Source organism: Aythya fuligula, chromosome 7 (assembly GCF_009819795.1).
Source record: "Aythya fuligula isolate bAytFul2 chromosome 7, bAytFul2.pri, whole genome shotgun sequence".
Lineage (NCBI taxonomy): Eukaryota > Metazoa > Chordata > Aves > Anseriformes > Anatidae > Aythya > Aythya fuligula.
Window position 1 is genome coordinate 34,487,624 of NC_045565.1, and position 19,844 is coordinate 34,507,467.

The 19,844-nt window shown below is 37.4% G+C and overlaps 2 protein-coding genes across 2 annotated transcripts in view; one reads left to right on the forward strand and one right to left on the reverse strand.

Moving 5' to 3' along the window:
- Positions 1 to 10,060, forward strand: BCCIP (BRCA2 and CDKN1A interacting protein). The gene is made up of 7 exons (XM_032191714.1): positions 1 to 129; positions 1,991 to 2,065; positions 2,656 to 2,736; positions 3,889 to 3,981; positions 4,466 to 4,653; positions 6,004 to 6,184; positions 9,412 to 10,060. The coding sequence occupies exons 1-7, from the start codon at positions 1 to 3 to the stop codon at positions 9,580 to 9,582; spliced, it is 918 nt and encodes a 305-aa protein (XP_032047605.1). The 3' UTR covers positions 9,583 to 10,060.
- The window catches only part of DHX32 (DEAH-box helicase 32 (putative)), a 23,907-nt gene continuing 14,092 nt past the window's right edge, over positions 10,030 to 19,844 (reverse strand). The window contains exons 7-11 of the mRNA XM_032191244.1: positions 14,256 to 14,447; positions 13,422 to 13,571; positions 12,199 to 12,428; positions 11,122 to 11,303; positions 10,030 to 10,222 (exon numbers count right to left, since the gene is read on the reverse strand). Of these exons, the coding sequence (XP_032047135.1) occupies positions 10,030 to 10,222; positions 11,122 to 11,303; positions 12,199 to 12,428; positions 13,422 to 13,571; positions 14,256 to 14,447 (947 nt within the window). The remainder of the gene's footprint in view (positions 10,223 to 11,121; positions 11,304 to 12,198; positions 12,429 to 13,421; positions 13,572 to 14,255; positions 14,448 to 19,844) is intronic.

The following is a 19,844-nucleotide window of genomic DNA, read 5'->3' on the forward strand; positions in this document are numbered from 1 at the left end:
ATGGCCACACCGCCCAAGCGCCGGGCCCGGGCCCAGCCGCCAGCCCCGGAGCCGGGCTCCGAATCCGAATCGGGCTCCGAGACCGAGTCCTCGGGGGGATCGGGGTCGGAGGACGAGCGGGTGGAGGAGGTGAGTGGCGCCTGGGTACCGCGGGGGGGGACAAGGCAGCGCCTCGCCCGCCCCCCGGTTCGTGGTTAGCGCGTAAGCCTTGCCTCCCTCCGGGAGTGTTTGGTTTGCGCTTCCAGGTCGGCGATTGTCGTCGCAGGGGGATCTGTCGCGATAGAAGGAGGCTGTAGGATACCGCTGAGGACACCCCTGTGCTCACTGGGGCTGCAGCGAATGGTGCAGCCACCAAACGAGCTCCTCCATGAAGCCCCTGCCCGCTGCTTACACGGAGTGCCTTCAGCACACGTGTGCGCCGATTTGCGTTAATTTCGGTGTGTTTAGAGAAAAAAGACCCGCACCAGGCACCAATAGCAATGTTGATTTCTTCCCTGAGCTCTCTGGTTTTGTACCTGCACAAACAGGGAACGCAGCACTGGGCAGGGGGCTCCTGTCTGGGAGATTGGGTCCCAGCTTTGAACATTATTACAGGCTTAGGGTGATCAGGCAATTTCTCATTTTCATAGGGTTTAAATGGATCAGAAGAGTAGAAGTATCCTTTTTTTTTCTTTTTTTTTTTTTTTCAACCTGGTATATTTCAAAACAAATATTTCATTAACTTTATTTTACGCACTAGGATTTTACTTTGAGTTAATTAACTTTTTTTTGGCTTGTTTTGTTAGATAAGGCCTAAGTTGGCTTGTTACCAAATAAAAAAATACTTTTTTTAAACTATCACAATAGAAAATTATTGTTAGGCATATTAATAGGACAGAAAAACACATTTACCACTTGCTAGAGACACATGCCACATAAAATGGGTATTGGCTTAGTTTGACCTTACATATATTTTTAAGTGTGTTACATAGCTTTCCTTCAAAATGTTGATAGAACAGTGTTTTATACGGTGGTGTTTGTGGATGAAGTGTCTTGAGCCTCAGAGTGCTGTTTGAGTGGGCCTTTGAGGATATTTTCAGTGTCATGTACCTGTGCTAGACCATAGCAGAATATATGTGACAGTGAGTCTCCTGATTTTCATTTCAAAATTAGTTTTATACCTGCTTTCTGCATTATAAGTATGCTATTAAGGTTGTTCTCCCAGCAGGCAGTCTAGTCCATGACCTTGATTTGGGATCAGAGAGAGTTATGAGTCTTAATGGGTGAAAAAGTAAGGCTTGGTTGTTTAAATCGTTCAGAAAGTGGAATGAAACCCCGCAATTAAATAGCAAAGTCAGTTTGGATGATCTTGAACAGTGATTCACAGAAATACAAGTAGGCAATACAGATTTGACGGGTAGTGCTAGTAATATGGAATACCAGGAGAACGTTTGGTGGATGCACCACGTTCCTTCTGGAAGAAGGTACAGTTTGGGTTCGTGTTTTGCCCTGACTGAATCTCATTGTGTGCCTATTAAACAGCCTTCCAGAGACGGATAACGATTCCATTGGTATTAGAGGAAATAACAGAAGCATGGTTTTGGTTGTAATAGTCTAAATGTCTGCAGAAAAGTTCCTCTTTAGCCAAGGCATTGTACTCCAATCCTGCAGTTTTAAGAGGTTAAATGACTGGGTCAAACTTCTTGACACTAAGAGTCTACGTGGTTATAATAAGCATAATTATGGGAACCGGATTGCAGGAACAAAGCATTACAGGTTTGTTTACAATGCAGTTTAAAGTTAATTTTAAAAAGTTTCTTTCACAGGTGCGCTCTGAAGAATACAGAAAAAATGATAAAGTGTAAAATGGTTGATGTTACCGAAAGATGGAAATAAGATCAATTTCTGATGTTGACTACTTCAAGTTTTTTCAAGTTCCTATGATCTAGCTTTGTTTTGGTAGAGCTTCCTGCCAAGTATGTTTGATTTTCTGCATTTTGCTTCTTTGTAGGAAGTGAATATTGAATTTGAAGCGCATTCAATATCCGACAATGACTACAGCGGGATAAAGAAGTTACTTCAACAGGTACTTTGGTTTCAATAGCAGAGTTGCACAGAGGTGTTGGTTCACATTACTTGTATGGGTTCATAGTTATACCGTGCTAGTGAAATTAAATACACCCCCATTTTACTAAATGTGTAGTAAACCACAGTTTCAAGAACTTTACCCAATGAACCGTAGGCCACAGTGTGTACAATCTTCCTCATTATGTTAGTTGCCGCCTGGAAAACCTCACTCAGTGTTAATCATCTTTTTGGAGTGCCTTTTATAAATTACATGCTCTAAATGTGTGTGTTCAGTGTGGCAGCATCCAGTCTTCTGTTGGCTCTTCTTGTTCTTAAATTTAAGCTCAGCAACTATTCAGATCGTACCATACTGAAGACACAAAATGCCAGCTTGTGAAGAGTCAAGGAGCAAGCGCTTTTAAGAAGCTGCTTTTTGGTCTTTATGGTATCACATTGTAGGAATAAACAAACCCCGCTAAATGGAAATTAAAAGAAGGTGCACACCATTGCATAACAACTTAGAGAAATTTCTGACTTTATTTTCTGCTGAGTGGCCCATGATATAATACCAGGTCTAAATCATCTTAATACTTGTTTCTTATTTTCCAGTTGTTTCTCAAAGCTCCTGTTAACACTGCTGAGTTAACAGATATATTAATACAACAGAATCATATCGGAAGTATTATCAAGGTAAGATAGAAATCACTTTTGTAAATTAGGCACAATACCTTTTACTTTTGAAATAAAATAACACATTTCCAGAAGTGGCTCCCATCTTTAATGTTGTTTGCAATTTGCTTGCTTTCTTGCTTTGAGAGTAATTGTTCTATGGGAGGTGAGATTTTCCCTGTCTAGTTTCAACCAAGCAAGGAATTTGATTTACTCTTTTGATTGCTTTCTTCTCACATACAGAAGTCTCTTCAGTTTTCTTAATGAGTTTTGGTGTGGTAGAGTCATAATGGTCAAGTATCTCTGTTACAGTAAGAAATAGGATCTTAAAATTTTCCTGCGTTCTCAGGATATACAGAAGGATACACAAAAAATAACCCCTGTGCAATTTCTTCTTGTGGTTTCCTCAGTAGTCTGCAGAATTCTTTGGGTGTAGGAAAGGACCCTGAAGCAAACCCTGAATTCCTTTTCCTATGGCAGTAGAGCACTCTGCAGAGACTCTTGAGTTATTGCTGGCCAAGGAAGCTGTTCAGTACTGTACTGTATAGTGCTTGGGATCTCGTGGTGCTGTTCCTTTCAAACCCAGACAAGCTGTGGCTGCAGGACACAGTTATGCCATGGTACCTGGTTGCATTGTGTCATTGCTATGCTTTCCCTTTTCTCTTGCCACCAGTTTTTCTGCCCAAGGTTAACATAATCCTTATGCTACAACTGCATGATCCCCTATTCCTTGGCCAAGTTTCTTAATGTGTTGTTGACCTTTTTCTTGCTCTTCTTATTAAATCTCTATTCTACATTCTTTTTTTAAGGCTTTGTAGGTTTATTCCTCTGCATTAGAAACCAAAAAAAAAATACGTTTTGCTTAAGGTAGTGCTATCCCTTATACCAGTAAGCTGCATATTAAATATGAGCTATCAAATTTTAGTGCCTTTCAAAAGATCCTGCTGTAGGAGATGCATGACCTTGCTCTCAGTAGCTGGCTCTAAATACACAGAGCCATTCCATGATGTGGCACTTTCATAACCATAACCAGAATTTGTAGGTTGTGTGTTGGTACAGATTACCTACATGGTTGTCAGCTGCAGAGCATCTTCTAAAAAGAAGAACACTTTTTGCTGCTGGGAGTGGAAATAGAATGTCAATATGAATTGTTGCTTTTTCTTTATTAAACAGCAAGCAGAAGTCCAAGAAGACAGCAGTGATGATGATGATGACGACGATGAAGTCTTTGGTTTTATAAGCTTCTTAAACTTAACTGAAAGGAAGGTTGGTATTCCTGATTAACTTCTAGGCTGTCGTAAGTGAGGCTTTGTTCTGCTTTTCTGCCTTGTATAACAAGCCTAGACAGTTGGTTCAGTATTCTGTTTTTTTTTTTCTTTTGGATCTAGTCCAGCATAACTTGCTGAAGGTCAAACATTAAGGTAATATTGGAGTAGATAATTAAAAGTAGGTGTTAGAAGTAGTTCCAGGGCAACTGGACTGTCATCCTCTTGTATTTCTTCACTTTCATCTTTTTCAGATTTCAGATTTTGCTACGGAATGTACTGATGTTGTACCTCCTACTTGCATTCTTACCAGTTAAGAACTGTTGCTTGCCCTCAGCTTCAGGGTTGGTAAATAATTTCAGGGACATTGTACAGTGCTTTAGGAACCACTTAAGGAAGTTGATAGACCTGTTGAATATTCTCTTGAAGTTCAATATCAAGATTTTCTTGTGTGAATGTAAAGAAAATGTACACTTTGATTCTAGGGTACACAATGTGCTGAACAAATCAAAGAGCTGATTCTAAGTCGGTGTGAGAAAAATTGTGAACAGCATGTAGTTGAACAACTGGATAAGCTCCTAAAAGATGATACTAAGCCTGTGGGTTTACTACTAAGTGAAAGATTCATTAATGTACCACCACAGATTGCTTTGCCCATGCACCAGCAGCTTCAGTAAGTTGTGTGTTTTTTTTTCCTTAATGTGATGTTGAACAGTACTTTTCCTTCATATCTCTTCAGAATTCTTATTTATATGGAACTGTGTTAAGAGAACTGATACCATAGGTATAAGTAAGACATGAACTGAAAAAACAATTTTTGTCTCATATGAGATGAAATTTCCTCTGTGTTTTTGTAATATTTTTTCTATCCTCAGGCTTTTCAAACTTTTCAATACATTTAAGATACTATCACAGCACATATTTTTTTAAGTGATTTCCTCTAAAGAAATAGCTATGTGTATATTATAGTTTCTCTTTGTATTGCAGATTATTTTCATATTGATCTAGGAAAATTTAAAAATTGTAACTTGGCTAATGTTGATCAACTTGGATATTTCTGATCGTTTGTTATCATCTGGCTCTGGAACTGAAGTTTTGGATTGAGGGACAGTCTTATCAGGTGGATAAGTTCTGGCTCATGAAAACCATATGCAATATTTTGATTAGTTTGGGATAAATGAGTGAAGCAGGTTAGGTGATGGTTGCTCTCTTCTGAATTCTATTTACATCATAGATTGGGTGACAGCAAGTAAATAAATCAGCTGTGATACGATGTTATATTGTTTTAATGCCACATTGAGAACCAGGAAATTACGTTGGTTAAGGAACTCTAGTAATTGAATGAAGATGCGTGTATTTGTTTTTTTTTCCCCTTTCAGTGAGATGAGAAATCAGATTAGGTTGGCTGCTGTTATGGATCGTTCAAACAATAACATACATGTAGACCTTCAAGGAATTACTACTTTGGTATGGAAAAAAACACATAGATAGGGTTAGTCAGTAAAGTTTTTAAATTAAAAAATGAGGTACTTAAGGACTTGATCTTGAGGTTTACTACTAGGACTGCACTTGCCACAACTCAAATTCAGTTCCATCTCTTCGTCTTTAGTGGTTTTGGAGCATTGCAGTGATAATGTGTAACACAAGGGTGGGCAAGAGTATCTTCTGGCTGTTAGAGCTCCTCATGGAAGCGATAAAGTGATGTATTTGAAGGAGAGCTGCACTTCAAATCCTTTTAAATTCTTTCTTTGCTGTGAACAATATTCTGGAAAAAAGAGATGTTGGCAGAGGGAGGTGAAAAGACATCCTTATTTTATTGATTTGAAGTGCAAATAGTGTGTTAAGTACTAGGAATGCGTATACAAATTTTTTTCTGAGGCACCACTAAAATAATAGAATGCAGTACAAATATGCTTTCTGTACTAATACATCACAAGTTTTACTTCTACACTGCTGAAGGTTTAAATTGTGTGTGTAAACATTTATTTTTAAATTGTACCTGTAAACATTCATTTATCTTTAGGAAAGAGTTGATGGAAGCACAGAGAACAAACAAACCGTGCGGAAAGTGCCACTATTACCTTCTTATCAGCAAGACCTTTACAGAAGCCACAAAGAGCAGTTCTAAGAAGAGAGAAGGGAAGAAAAATCAGCAAAAGGAGGAATTGATGTTTGCAAATGCAGAGGAAGAATTCTTTTATGAGGTAACGTACTTGATTTGATTAGTTCAAAATGTTTTTCTTTACAACATCTACAAAAAGGTGTACCCACTTTGAGAGGTATTTTTACAAAGATATGGTTACATATCTCTTAATTAAATACAGCTTTTAATTAAATACCTGGGCACAGTATTTCCAATGCAGGCCAGGTTGCTGTTGGCCTTCTTGGCTACCTGGGCAGTCTGCTGGCTCATGTTCAGCTGGCTGTTGACAAGCACCCATAAGTCCAAACTATTGATTAACCCTCTGCACTGGCATAAATTTACTGATGTGATCTCAATGTGGTCACAATTAGCATGATGGTAAGAATGCTATTGCCTAGGCTCTGCCTGTGGCAGCATTGCAACTGATACCAGTGCTACGAGGAGGATGAAAAAATGTGAAGGATGCCTGCAACAGGCAGAGACTTCAGGAGAAATAGCGAGTGTTATTTTCTGTGTGTCCTGGCCTCAGAGAATTAACTCCATCTCTCGATTTACTTATGTAGCGATGTTGAAGAGCCTTAATTGAATGTAATAATTGTCAGACTTGTTGAAATTTCGTAAATGAAATGTCCACATTTTGAGGATGAATAAATGGTAATGAATTTAATGGCATTGAATTTAACTGCGTGTCCCAGGACTTATTAGTGTTCCCTTGCAACAATTTGATACTCATTTTTAGTTTGGGGAATGGTGGAGTTCTTGTCTTTAATCTGAATAGTAGCAAATGCAGAAGACTTGTTAAACTGCTGACTAAAGAAGACTGGCTGTGAGCTTGTGAATTGCTGGTTGAGCAGGTTAGCTTTGTGAGAGGGATTTAAGCTAGCATGATCTACGTAACAAATGGCATTTGAGAGCAGCAGCTCACACAACAGGTAGTAGCTTGCAGGGTGCTCTAACTTAATCATGTGTCACAGCTTTAAACACTTAAAAGAATAAAGTTTCCAAAAAAAGATGCAGAGGGATCTGTTGTTGGACTTTCAATCAGAACCTTCAGTACATGGCAATACTTAAAAACACAGATCTCATTTCCTTTTCTTCTAATGCAGTTAGAGCAATGTCCGAAAAACAGCTGTTGAGGCTTTGTTTAGATTTAGTAATGCAATTAAACGTATTTCTCTCAGAATTCTTCCCAAGAAACTTAACAGATGCAAAGCTCTGCAGTTGTGTTGTTGGTATTGTGTGCAAAGCTGATGTGTCCATTTCCTTTTGGATGCTTGTTATTTCCAAAGACTGCTCAGAGTATGCCCTTTGAAGATCAACACAAGTAGAAATCACTTCCTTTTTCTATTTCTATTATACTCAGAACAAGTATATTAATATTAAGTGTAAAAATACTAAGATGAAAATATTGCTTCCAATTTCCCAAGGCAGGCTGCCTACACAATTCTGGTCACAAGCGAAATCAAGAAAGGCAAGGATGCAGGAAATTAAATTAAAAACGTAATTTGAAACGCATAGAAACTTTGTGTTTGTTTTTTTTTTTCTTCTTTTTTTCTTTTTTCTTTTTCCAAAGCTTTAAAAATATTATTCTATAATGTTATTGTTTTGTGAAGAGCCCATTGTTTCTTCATTTCTGGCAGTGCCTACAGGATAAAGTCCTTGCACATGCATCATGGTTAATGGCACAAGTTCCGTGTGTAATCATTCATGACGTCCCTCTCTGTAGAGGCTATGATACGGCTATGATTATATTCCTTGGGAAGAAGAAAAATGTAGCTGGGCGCATTCTTGGATAATTACAGGGAGTACCACTGTAGCCTCTATGCAGCAACAAGTTTAGGGTTTCCTTTTTGTGTTTGTCACAGCAGTTTTACCAACTGAAAATGAACTCTGTGTAAACATGTTATTAAAAACATGAAGGGGAGAAGCCTTTGGTGCTCATGCGTCCACAGGTGTTACATTCTAGAAGACCTGTTTTACGTTTGTTTTTATGTTATTTTGAGAAGCGTTTTAAAGACTAATTGTACGTTTTTGTCTAAATTGTAATAATTTCCAACTCAAGTGGGTAGACTCTAACTGAACATGCTTTTCTTTGTAAGTCTTTCTAGCATTTTTAACAAAATAATTTAACACATTCTGAAGGATATTAGAGTCCTCCTAATATTAGAATTCCTTTCTAATCCTTCTAGATTAGTCTCTGAATTTAAGAATATATATGTGCTAAATAAATTAGAGTTGGAGTGTATATCCTCCTCAGTCACACAATCTTAATTAGATTTCCATAAAATGGTATTAAATGCAGTGAGGCAGATACTTAGAACTGAATAAAAGAGAGAGATGCCTTCTTGCACTTGTCAGTTGCTTGGCTGTGCTTTATTCTGGTCCTTAAAATGTTATTGAGGGAGCAGAAGAAAAACTCTATTACAAACAGACTTGGAGTTGATTAAAAGTTTAGGGCCTCCATTGCTCAAATTGTTTGTTCTTTAGCAAAGCCACTCAATTAATTTGATGGCTCTTCCAATCTTCCCAAATTCAATTTACAGCCTTGAGGTACAGTTAGTAAATAGCCAAACTACAGGGAGACTGGAACTTAACTTTCCCTGCAAAGGGTAGATGTTAGATTAGTTTTTCTCCTTAGGAGTTCAGTTTATACTTCATAAACTGGCTCATGTGACTACTAGAAACGCTTGTTAAGTAAATTTTTCCTATCCATCAGGCCTTCCACATGTTGCCTGCACCAAACTATCCCCTTCCATGCAGGCTCCAATCTGCCTGCAGTCTCTGACTGTTCTTCCCTGGGTTTTGGCTGATCTGCTAATTCTCTAGGTCTAGTATTATTGATTGATAAAATTATTAACCATTTCTGTTGCATTTACTATAACATTTTACTATTATGACTTCTAAGGGTCCACTAAAGGTGCTCTTTTAAAACCATGAACAATGGTCTTTTTAAAACCGTGAACAATGAGTCACCGTAAGCAAATAAAAAGGGGCATTAGTTTTTCCTTTTTGTTTTTTATTCTGATGCTACCAAAATGTAATGATGTCAGTTATTTTAGAGTTTAATATGAATTATAAAATAAAGGTGAAAAGCAAATAGTTTAATGCACTTAATAGGGGATTCTGTTGTAGGTTGTTTTGGTGGACTTTGAAAAGGGAAGAAAATAACTTTTTCTTCTTAGCAAGCATGTGCATGATAGGATCATTATTTTTACTTTGTTTAGGTGATGTATTATCTTCAGGCTAATCAACACACTTAATCCTAATGCATTTATTTCTGTTGCTTAGAAAGCTCTTCTGAAGTTCAACTATTCTGTGCAAGAGGAAAGTGACACCTGTTTGGGCGGCCGATGGTCCTTCGATGATGTACCAATGAAACCTTTGCGGACTGTTATGATAGTTCCAGCCGATGGAATTAATGCAATTATGGATAAACTCAAAGACTATCTCTCTCCATGAACTTTCCTATAAAGTTTTTTTATAAAGCAGCAATACAAAACTTTATATTTTCAGAAGACTACTATGGAGTTAACGGTTTTGTACTGCTGAAATGCTTCCTCTGTACGCTTAAAAGACAAGTAGTTGGTACAACTAAAAATACCCATCAAATTAATATTTCAAAAGACTGTATCATTAAATGGTCAATAAAATTCCAGTGGTACAAAAAAACAACTGAAGAACTGCTTAAAATGTTTTTAACCAGATCTGTAATATATTACAATGTTACAAAACAATGTCTGCAACTCCTTTTGTTAACAAAAGTGCTTCTATATGTTTTCTTCTAGTAAACATGTTTATGTTAGAAGTTCAAAATGAACAACATGAAGTTCAAACATGAGTTGAGATGGGGATGTATAGTGCATATATGGTTTTATTTATGTTGATCTAATATATGATAGTCTAAAATCATTGAATAATACATCTTTGTTCTGTGGGAGGTTGGTGATATTTTTCATTTTCTGTGTTGTCACTGTTAGTTTTCTGTTCCTCCTTCATGGCTGAAACAGGTGACAAGTGATTGATCGCTTCCTGCAGAATATCCTTACTTTCACTAGGAGGAAGATTGCTAAAATAGTACTGAGGTGTCAGCTTCACGAACCTGTTGAGGAAGTAAAACAAAACAGGAGTATTTTTTTAATTGAATTTTGAAGTGTTTGGATAGCTATTTTCAGGCTTATACAAAAGAGAACATCAATACGCTGATGCATACAGTCGCAAAACTGGTGTTTAAACTCAAAAACAAAGCTGTCTGAAAGATGTAGTAGTGGTTTGTGCTTTCAGTAGGCTTGCTGGACTCTGTCTGTGCATCAGGTAATTTTGGTTCATTGTGGTTCAGTTCCCAGTACTGCAGATTGCATTAAATAGTAATTTCTCTGGATTTGAACATATTTCTTGTTCAATAAGAGTAGGAGAAGGCTTTCTTATAACCATTGGAAATAAAAAAGAGAGGACAATGAAACGCTTATTCTCCAGTACAAAGAGCTTTTTGCAGAGAAGAGGCTGTAGTCTTTTCTTGAATTCATAAACAGTTGGTATGGAATGATTTAGTTGGCTGGGTACATAAAACATGTTGAGAAAAAGATTTGCTGGAAAATAGCTTTTCTGGAAACAAAGAATTTTCCAGCTAGATTAATCTGTAAGTACACAGCAGTGTTAACTTTTCCTTTTTTTTTTTTTTTTTTTTTTTTCCGTATATTTTACCTTGTAAGAAGCTTTTGCATCTTGTAAGGTGTTTTTTTGGTGGATGAATTGATAATGGTTACAGTAGCAGACATTGAGGCTCACTCAGTGCCTGAATCAGTTATGCAAGAAAGGATTTCTCGGCTGAACTAGAAGATAGCTACTTTTATGACATGAAAAAAGGAAAAGACACTAGCTGATTTGTTCTGCAAGCATTGCTCTCAATATGCACGTGCATCCTTACCCTGTTTATGACTTAAGTTTTGTTTTTGTGCTAGAGACCTGAGTGAAGAAGTGGTGTCACCATTGTTAACTTACAGATCGGGGGATATCTCAGAGACGACTCTGATGGAATTGTCTTCCGATATACTGAACTCGTGGAACAAAACCCACTCAGGAATTCTTCTGGAGTTATAATATGATGAGAAAGGATCAAGCTGGGCTACTTGTCTGTGTGCTAACATTAAGTAGTTACCTGAGCCATCTACGTCACGAGCAACCTAAAAAAAACCAAAGTGTTATCTGTTACTTAATAGAATGTACAAAACACAAAGACCCATGTTTCCCTATTATATTCAATCCAGACATTAAACTTGTTTTCAGATATTTGCATGGGGAGCACATAAACCTACTCCCAAATTTCTGTGAGAAAGCTAGGGACTGGGTACTGTGAAATGGGGTTTACTGTTAGGGAGAGTATTACCTGTGTATTTGAAAGGAAACCATCTGCAACAAATATGGACAAGCTTACATGTATACAGTAAATGTATGAACTGGGTGCTGGGCTTTGAAGGGTCTGTGTATAAACAGAGATATTCTTAAAAAATTAGAAGACTAAAAAACGATGTGTATGAGGCACTTGAAGTAATAACTTATCTGCAGGAGTCATTCTTGTATTTTTAGGTAGAGCACAGTGATGTACAGGAAAGCATGCTTTCAAGCAGAAATAAACCGTTAATCTTTCTTATTTATGTGCACAATTATAGTTAGAATACCTCATTTGCTTGAGATGAAGAAAGCTGTGTATTATTTATACCTAAACATTCGACAAGACAAGTGTATTCAGTGTATTTCCACACAAAAATCTTCAAAAAGGAAATAATATTTGAGAGAACACTACAAGTTAAGAGTTTTTTGAGGTGAAAAAGTTCTTCTGAGTGAAAGGCATATTGACAGCGTTCTTCTTGCAGCGAAGTATGTGGACTTCACGCTGTGATAGCTGAACACCAGAGAGAAGATTGGAATCAGCTAAAGTGTTTCTCTGATGCGGTGTAGGAAAAGGGGCTTTTACCCTTTCTGATGATCAAAAGATTTTATTATGGAACTGAAGTTCTCTGAAAGAATTCTATGTAAGCTAACAACACAGTAAGATAAAACCACGGTATTTTTCCTTACATGCATAAAGTAACCAGATAAGAGAGCTTTCTTAATGTTTAGTACATTTTCTTGTGATCCAAAGTCCGGCTCTGAAATGGGAAGTTCAATACGCTTCATAATCTCTACTAGTTCGGCTCTGATAATTTCTGCCATCCTCAGTGCAGAACAGCTTAGAAAATAATCACGACACCATTTTTCATTACTGTAGTCTGTGGAGGGAAAAACAGTATTTTGGCTTAAAGCACAGTCTTACTGATAGGTACTATTTGCAGAGATACTGCTCTGTAAAATGCTCTTTGACTGGTACAATAAATTAAACACAATTTAGAGCAAGTAGCTGTGTCAGAGCTGTCCAAAATTCTGCTATCAAGAGCCACATGGACAGCTTAGGCTCATGGATCTTGTCCGTAAAGTGAGTGGACAATACCTGATATCTTCACGTAATTTTATCAAATTTTAGCTATTTTTTAATCAAAATATTAGAAATCCCTTACTTGGCATGTAAAAGGTAATAGCTTCAAACAGAATGACTGGCAACTGTAGTTCTTGACTTTCTAGATTCAGGCTGGGACATAAGTTTGTAGAGCTGGTGATTGTCATAAGCTGTTTAAGGACATTTTCTCTTGGACCTCTCCAAAATTCAACATTACTGAACATGAAACAATTCTGCTGTCCTGTATTAGGAAGTGGAACTGGTGCTTTGGCATGTCTCCTATCAGCAGAGAAGCTTCTTTCACCTGAAGAGTCCCTCAAAGTCCTTTTGTCTGCTGTACAGTCCCCTGGCTTTCATTTGGCTTCATGTAAATGGCATAAAAGTTACAACTTTCAATTTCTTCCCTTAAACCTTCCTTTTACTCTGACAACCACCTGGTAAACCTTAACAATTGCTGGGCTGCTGGGGAATCAAGTCCCTCATGTCATTTCATGTCTGAAACCTGGGTTGTGTCCTCTTATAGAAGGAAACATCTTTTTTTGTGTGTGTTTTTGTACAAAGTCAATTCAAATGACAATTGTAAAAGTGCTAATGTTGGGTGAGTTGTGCTGTCCTAGGTCACTTCTAATTACTTAATGAACAAAAGTTTGTTAGCAAAGGCTGCTATCTTAGGTTTCTCCTCTCCCTGCAAATTAGCAATTCTAGGAAGAATTCAAAAAGGGTTCATGAACCTAATACCAACAATGACTTTTCCTTAAAAAATAAAAAAGTTACTGGGTTTATTTTTGCCTGACACGGGTACACTTACATTGGCTTGTGGAGTCTGCAGCCGCTTCCCTGAAGGCATTGAAGACATTGATAAGAGTGAAGTGGTCTCCTGCAGGGTGTGAGAATTTTCGCCAGCAAGTAAGAGCAATCTCTTCTGTTCCAGGAGGCGCGTGTAAGAAGCAATTAGGAGCTTAGGAAAAAATAAATAAATAAATAAATCAAGTTTGTAGTTATTAAGATGCTCAGGTACATGCACAAACAGGGGACACCCATGAAAAAAAAAAAAATTCTGTTAACAACCTTCCATAATCTAAATGTTCTGGCTACAGATTTCACATGTCCAGTGCTTGGGGCCAGCTGGTTTGTGCCATAATGCTGCGTAGGAGCAGAGGGATCCACCAGGACAGGATGGTACGAGCACTTTAAGTTATGTTTATTTCATAAATTATTACATTAGAAGTGGAGAAACAAGATCACAAAGTAATTATTTGTAGGTCAACAGTTCAATATTGTTCATCATTAGAAATGTCCCCTAATTTACTTCTCTCCACTCTGTAACAAATGTGCATGAACGTAACGAGATAAGAAGGTGCATTTGGAAGGAATGTTCTGTGCATGCTCTGACAAAAGGCTGGAAGCTAACGGGGCATCTGAAGCACGGAATTGGAGTGCTACTTACAAATTTGGTACTTGTCTTTCATTGCATGCTCAAAATCAGGACTTAAGCAGCCAAAGACACTCATTTACTTGGAAAAGCAGGATGTGAACAATACAAGTTTTGCCTTTGGATTGTCCCTGTGAAGAGACTTTGAAAAAGTTGATGTGTTTCTGGCAGGTGGCCCAAGCCATGCAGTAAGACCCGAATTAGGAGTACCTGTTACCATGGCTGCAATGGTGAGCATTTCATCAACGCAGTCGAATTCACAGGAAGCCAGAATTGACTTTGACAGCTGTGGATCCAGGGGAAATTCTGACATAATGATTCCAAATTCAGAAAGGTTTCCGTCGTTATCCAGGGCCGCTAGGTAATCGAGGTCTTCCAAAGCCTGCATCAGGCTTTCAGGAGCTAACAAAAAGGAAAAATACTTCAAATTCCTGAGAATGGCTGCATATAAATGAATGTCTGAATTCTAATTGCAATATTTCTGTGGTTTTTTTGCTATGTGAAAATGATGTAAGTCAGCTTCCATTATTTGATGACAAGTAAGAAGCAGTAGTAGTAAATGAGATGATCTGAAGGCTGAGAACATTCAGGAGGAAATTTAAGGAGGAAAATAAAGGGTAACAATTGCAAGGCTGAAAATAAGTGTTGACCACATATTCCATAAGACCCACATTCCATAAGAACAGTTTTTGTTAAAAGTCAAGACAATGCTGATTACAGTATTAAAAGCTAAAGAATTACTCAGAGTACTTATTTCTTTTGCGTGTATACTCTTTAATGACTGGTGGTTAAGTAACAACAGCTCTAAGAAGGGTGATGATAACCATGAAACCAGGGTCAGGGGAGAAGACAAGCATTTACAGGAGTTGTAGATGTCTTACCATTCTTGCAGGTATTTGGAGTATTTTCTTTTTTTTTTTTTTTTTTTTCTCTTTACAGAGTTTCTTACGATATCGAAAGAAAAATGGGAATACAGTAAAAGAAAATGTCTCCCTAGCAAATGGCTGTACTTTCTCACTGTTCACACAAAATGAAATGTTCAATTTTGCCTTACTGTAGGTTATAACTTGCTTATAACCTGTATGAGAAGCGAGAGCAGCGAGGCAGAAAAAAATGATGAGTATAGGAAAATAATTAGGTAGGCTGAGAGACTATTTGGGGGAGAAAAAGAGAAAAATGTAGCAAATAAATGGGTGAATTTGGGCCGCATAGGGTGAGAAGGGAGCACATGTATGAGATTGCCTCTGTTTGAGTCTAGCATGAGGGAGATCATGAGCTAGAATTGAATATTTAAGGTGGAAGTCTGAACAGTGACAGCAGGAGAACAAGGACCAAAGTGATGGTTTTCATATCTTCAACGTCAGATGAAGGCAAGTGGAGGTCTGCCAGGAGTGTTCAGCAAAGGGTGTTGCTTCTGCATACATTGAACACCGAGCTTTCAGGCTGAAGTGCTCTTTTTCTGAAGACTGCTGGAGTATGGACACAACTTAACCAGTTTTGATCAGTGGCTTATTAAGCTTATTCTGTGAAGATGAGAGTACTTCTACAAGTCATAGGTGTGCATTCCTCATACAGAAGGGGGTGAATGAAAACAACAACCCACAAGATTTGAAGATGCAGAAAATGGCTCGTATGCATAGATACAAATATCCCCTTCTCATCAGTTATCTACATTTCATCAGTTACTTCTCAAGAGAAAAAAGATGGTATTTGCAGTAGCTCTTCTGAACCTCTCAGCTGCATGGGAATAAATAGCAAAGGGGTTTGACAAAGGTTCTCCTTTTTCATCAAGTACCCTGCTGAATTTCTCCTTTACTTTTTTTCCACTAATTTGTCTGCATCTGAGGCTGTGGAAGGCAGAATCTGTATATCTTGGCCTTGTTATTATTGACTGCTTTCCCCTTACTCCAGTTTAAGAGCTCTTTGATATTTTCCCTCTGTGTTGTAGATAACAAACCCCAGTCCCTCTGAAGTTTGTGGCAAAAAAATTGCATTACAGCAGGACTTGCCCCTTCCTCAGCCAAGAATGCACTGGAAAACTGATGACTGCACTGTCAAATTTTTTCAAATTTCTGTGGGCTGCTGCCAGTTTGCATATAATTGCCCCCAAATCTCTAAATTAAAAAAAAATATTAAAAAAAAAGTGTAGGCAGGGCATGTGTTTTCTCTTGTATATTTGTTAATAGATGACTAGAAATCATTTCTTGCTTGCTTCTGAATCATGAAGATTAAAAGCAAAGAAAGCCAGTAGAGAACTGGTAGGTGACCTTTAGCCATGACACCACCCCCCGGGTGCCCGGCCTTCCCGCAGCAAAGTCTTGGGTTTGGGTTTTTTCTTCTTTGGTAATGAACTGTTTGTCTATGTCATCAGTCTGTTCTGTAATTAACTGGGTATAATGAATTAAAGAAACATGAAATGAGAAGCAAGCAAACACCTGTTTTTTTTTTTTTTGTTTTTTTTTTTTTTTTTTTGTTTTGTTTTTTGTTTTTCAGTTAATAATGTACGAAGGGAAAATAATAATTCCATTTACATTTTTTTTCTGCTTTTGCAGAACTTCTCCAGAGTGTAAATCTGTTAGTGTTAGGATTTATTCTTAAAACTGTTACTCTTCATTTTCAGAGAAATTCTCTCAGGAGTCTATAAATTTCTGTCAAAACTCTACAGTTTTAACCTGTTTAATTTAATATTAGAGTGCACATCTGTGATATGCTTGTACAACATGGTGGGTTTCTGCCTAGAGAGAACATTTATTATCAGACATACAAAGTTCAACAGGGTAAGAGGTGAACCCTTGCAAAAGCTGAAGCATTTGAAAAGAAAATACTTAAGGCATTCAAGGAAATGAAAAGTAACATCTGATGAAGAATGAGAGTCACTGATAGGAAAGAGTTATCAGTGACTGAAAATACAGGGAAATTAGAGTTGTCATTCAGACATATAGTAATTACTAGGAAATCAAGGAAAACTAATTTCCAGAAATCAACAAAGTAGTTTGTGCCATAAGTTACAAAATATATGGTTATGTGGCAGTCAATTTCAATTCCCTGATAGCATCAGTAATTTGCATTTTTATGCACTAGAGTTAGTTGCCTTGAGATTTATAAGCACAAATTACTTCCCAATTTTGCTATCAGTGTTATAAAAAAAAAAAAAAAAAAGTTAAAAAAAAAAAAAAAGTTGACTCCTAAAGTTGTGTAGTGTTAGAAAAGATGGTAAAAGTTGATTAAGCAGGTGAAGGAACAGTAAGAAAATGAAAATTGGAATAGGGTTTTCATATATTAGTCTGCATTTTGAGGCACAAACTCAATCAATATAAAGCCATCATAAAGGCAGCAAATGCTCATTTAAGGGTTCTTTTAGATTTTATTCTTATTTTAATAGAATGTAATTATATGTAGTAAAGTCATTTAATGTAATGCATGATAAGTAAAATTAGTATAAATGCTTAAATATGGAAAGCTTTTCTTTAAAGAACCACCTGCATCATCTTATAATGATGCTAGCATCATTATTTTTAGGGCCGCTGCTGCCATGGAGGCAAACCGTGAGGCTTGGTGACTCAGCTACTGCTTTCACAGGAGCAAAGTCAAAGAGAAGCTCTCAAGACATATCCTGTACTTTCAACAAGAAGCTGTCACATCCCTGGAAGTTTGAAAGTTGTTTCCTTATCCGATATTTTCTTTCCCTTGCCTGTGTTCTTTGACTACTTAAGGCTGGATTGCTCTAGACTTGTCTCAGGGAAGCTGGACCAGTTTTATTAATTAAACATCCTACTGGTGATGATCACACGTGGGCTTTGTAAAGCAAATGTGTAGCTAAATGTCATTGTTAGCATTGAAATTGTTTATTGAGGGTTTCAAGCTAACTTAAAATGATATTCTTAGTTTCACAGCTTTTTGCAGCTTTGACATGAACAGAGTAAGCTGTTTCTAAAGGTAGCTGCACCTTTAATCTTTTCTGTATCACATCCTACACGCCAGAAATTGAAGCCCTTACCAGGTGATAAAATAAATATGAAAGTGTTACTCTTGTTGCATAAGGACGCAAATGATTTAGTGATTTGCCCAAAGTTCTACAAAGAATGAGTATTAGAGATAGGAATGAAAGGTACATTTCATGATTATTAATAGTCCATTTAACTGGCATATCATGCTTATCTGGAGGATCTAACTTGACAGGTCCTGTGTTCTCGTCTCCTACTCAGTGAAAATTTTGAGTGTCTAAAATACCAATTTCTTGATAGATCTTCTCTTTCCACAGAAATAACTGCAGGAAAGTTAGAGCTGAAGTGGATGTCAGGGTAACTCTTAGAAAGTTGGAGCTGAAACAGATGTCAGGTGAAGGGACATTGTCTTTAAGGAGCTGATTCACTGCCTGGCAAACCACAAGTTTTTCCAGTTTCTGTTAGACTTAACAGCATGAAGAGCTGCCAAAATAATTACTGCAGGGAGACCAGCTCTGGGGAATGGAGTTTTCTGTTATTGTATTTTTGTATGTTTGTTTGTTTGTTTTTAACATTACTGTTTGGATAACAAACTGAAGATATGGAGAAATCTAGTGCCAGGTTTTCTTTAAATTATGCAAAGATTTATTTTTTTTCTTGGTATTTGTTTCTTAGGAAAAGCTTCTGTGTGCAGATTTCATCTTGCATCTCTTTTCTTTTCCCCTGTAACTTCTGAGGCTGCATTTTTTATGAGTCTGTTACGCTCTGATGCTACCAATTCTATAGCTATTATTTTGAAATTATAGCTATAATTGATCATTAAAATTCCTTTGCCAAACTCATACTTTGTAGCCTTTCTATTCCTGCTTCTGCTGCTGCTTCACGCCTCCAAGCTGGCTGGTAATGGACCCTACTGTGCTGTTCTGCCAGCGGGGACAGCAGGATACGGGGGCTGACCTGTGTTTTCCTGACATAAACACCCTGAGTTATAACCACACTGCAGGGGTAGCAGTGACTGCCAGTCAGGTTTGTCTCTGCTTTGTGTCATCCTCAAGGCACGTAGATGACTGTGCAATATGCAGTTATCCACAGAGTATAATTTAAAGAACGTTGTATTGGTGTGAAAAAATATTTAATATAAATAATATTTAATAATTTATATGCTTTATTTTGTTACTTTTTAATGAATGACATGAGCTTAGTCTAGCTTTAACAGTACTGGGACACCCCTCCCCATTTTGGGGTACCCTCTGTGGGGCAGTGATAGCAGCTCCCTGTTGGAAGCAGTTGGCTACATGCAGCATGCTATGTGCTCCATTGTAGGGTGCCCAGACTGCAGTACAGAATGCAAAGTGTGTGGCCATATCTACACTATCAGAAAGCTTTCCGTTATGTGCTATGCAATGCTATTTAATCAATCAAATTCAGAAATTAAAACGTAAAAATATCGACAACTGAGCTTAGAGTAACAAATCTGCCATGAAATGCTCCGTTGAGCAGACCTTATGTGGCTTCTGTCTTTGACACACTCTGTTTCTAATGAAAGAACACACAAACAAATTTTGTCTCTGAAATGATTTGAAATGATACACATTTATACAACTCCTGTTACTATGGATATTCTAGAAATACCTGCTCAGTGGAGCTACAATAGCATAGCTCTTAAATGTCATGGGATCCATGGCCATCAACAAACATTTTAATCTGAAAATTGCTTATGATAATTCTGTACAAATGCAGAATCTGCAAACCGCTTTCACCTTGATTTCTTATGGAAATGTTACATGGCTTAGTCTTTATGCTGATTTGCATAGTTTAAATAAGGATTTTCCAGTGATTTGCAGAGATGCATAAT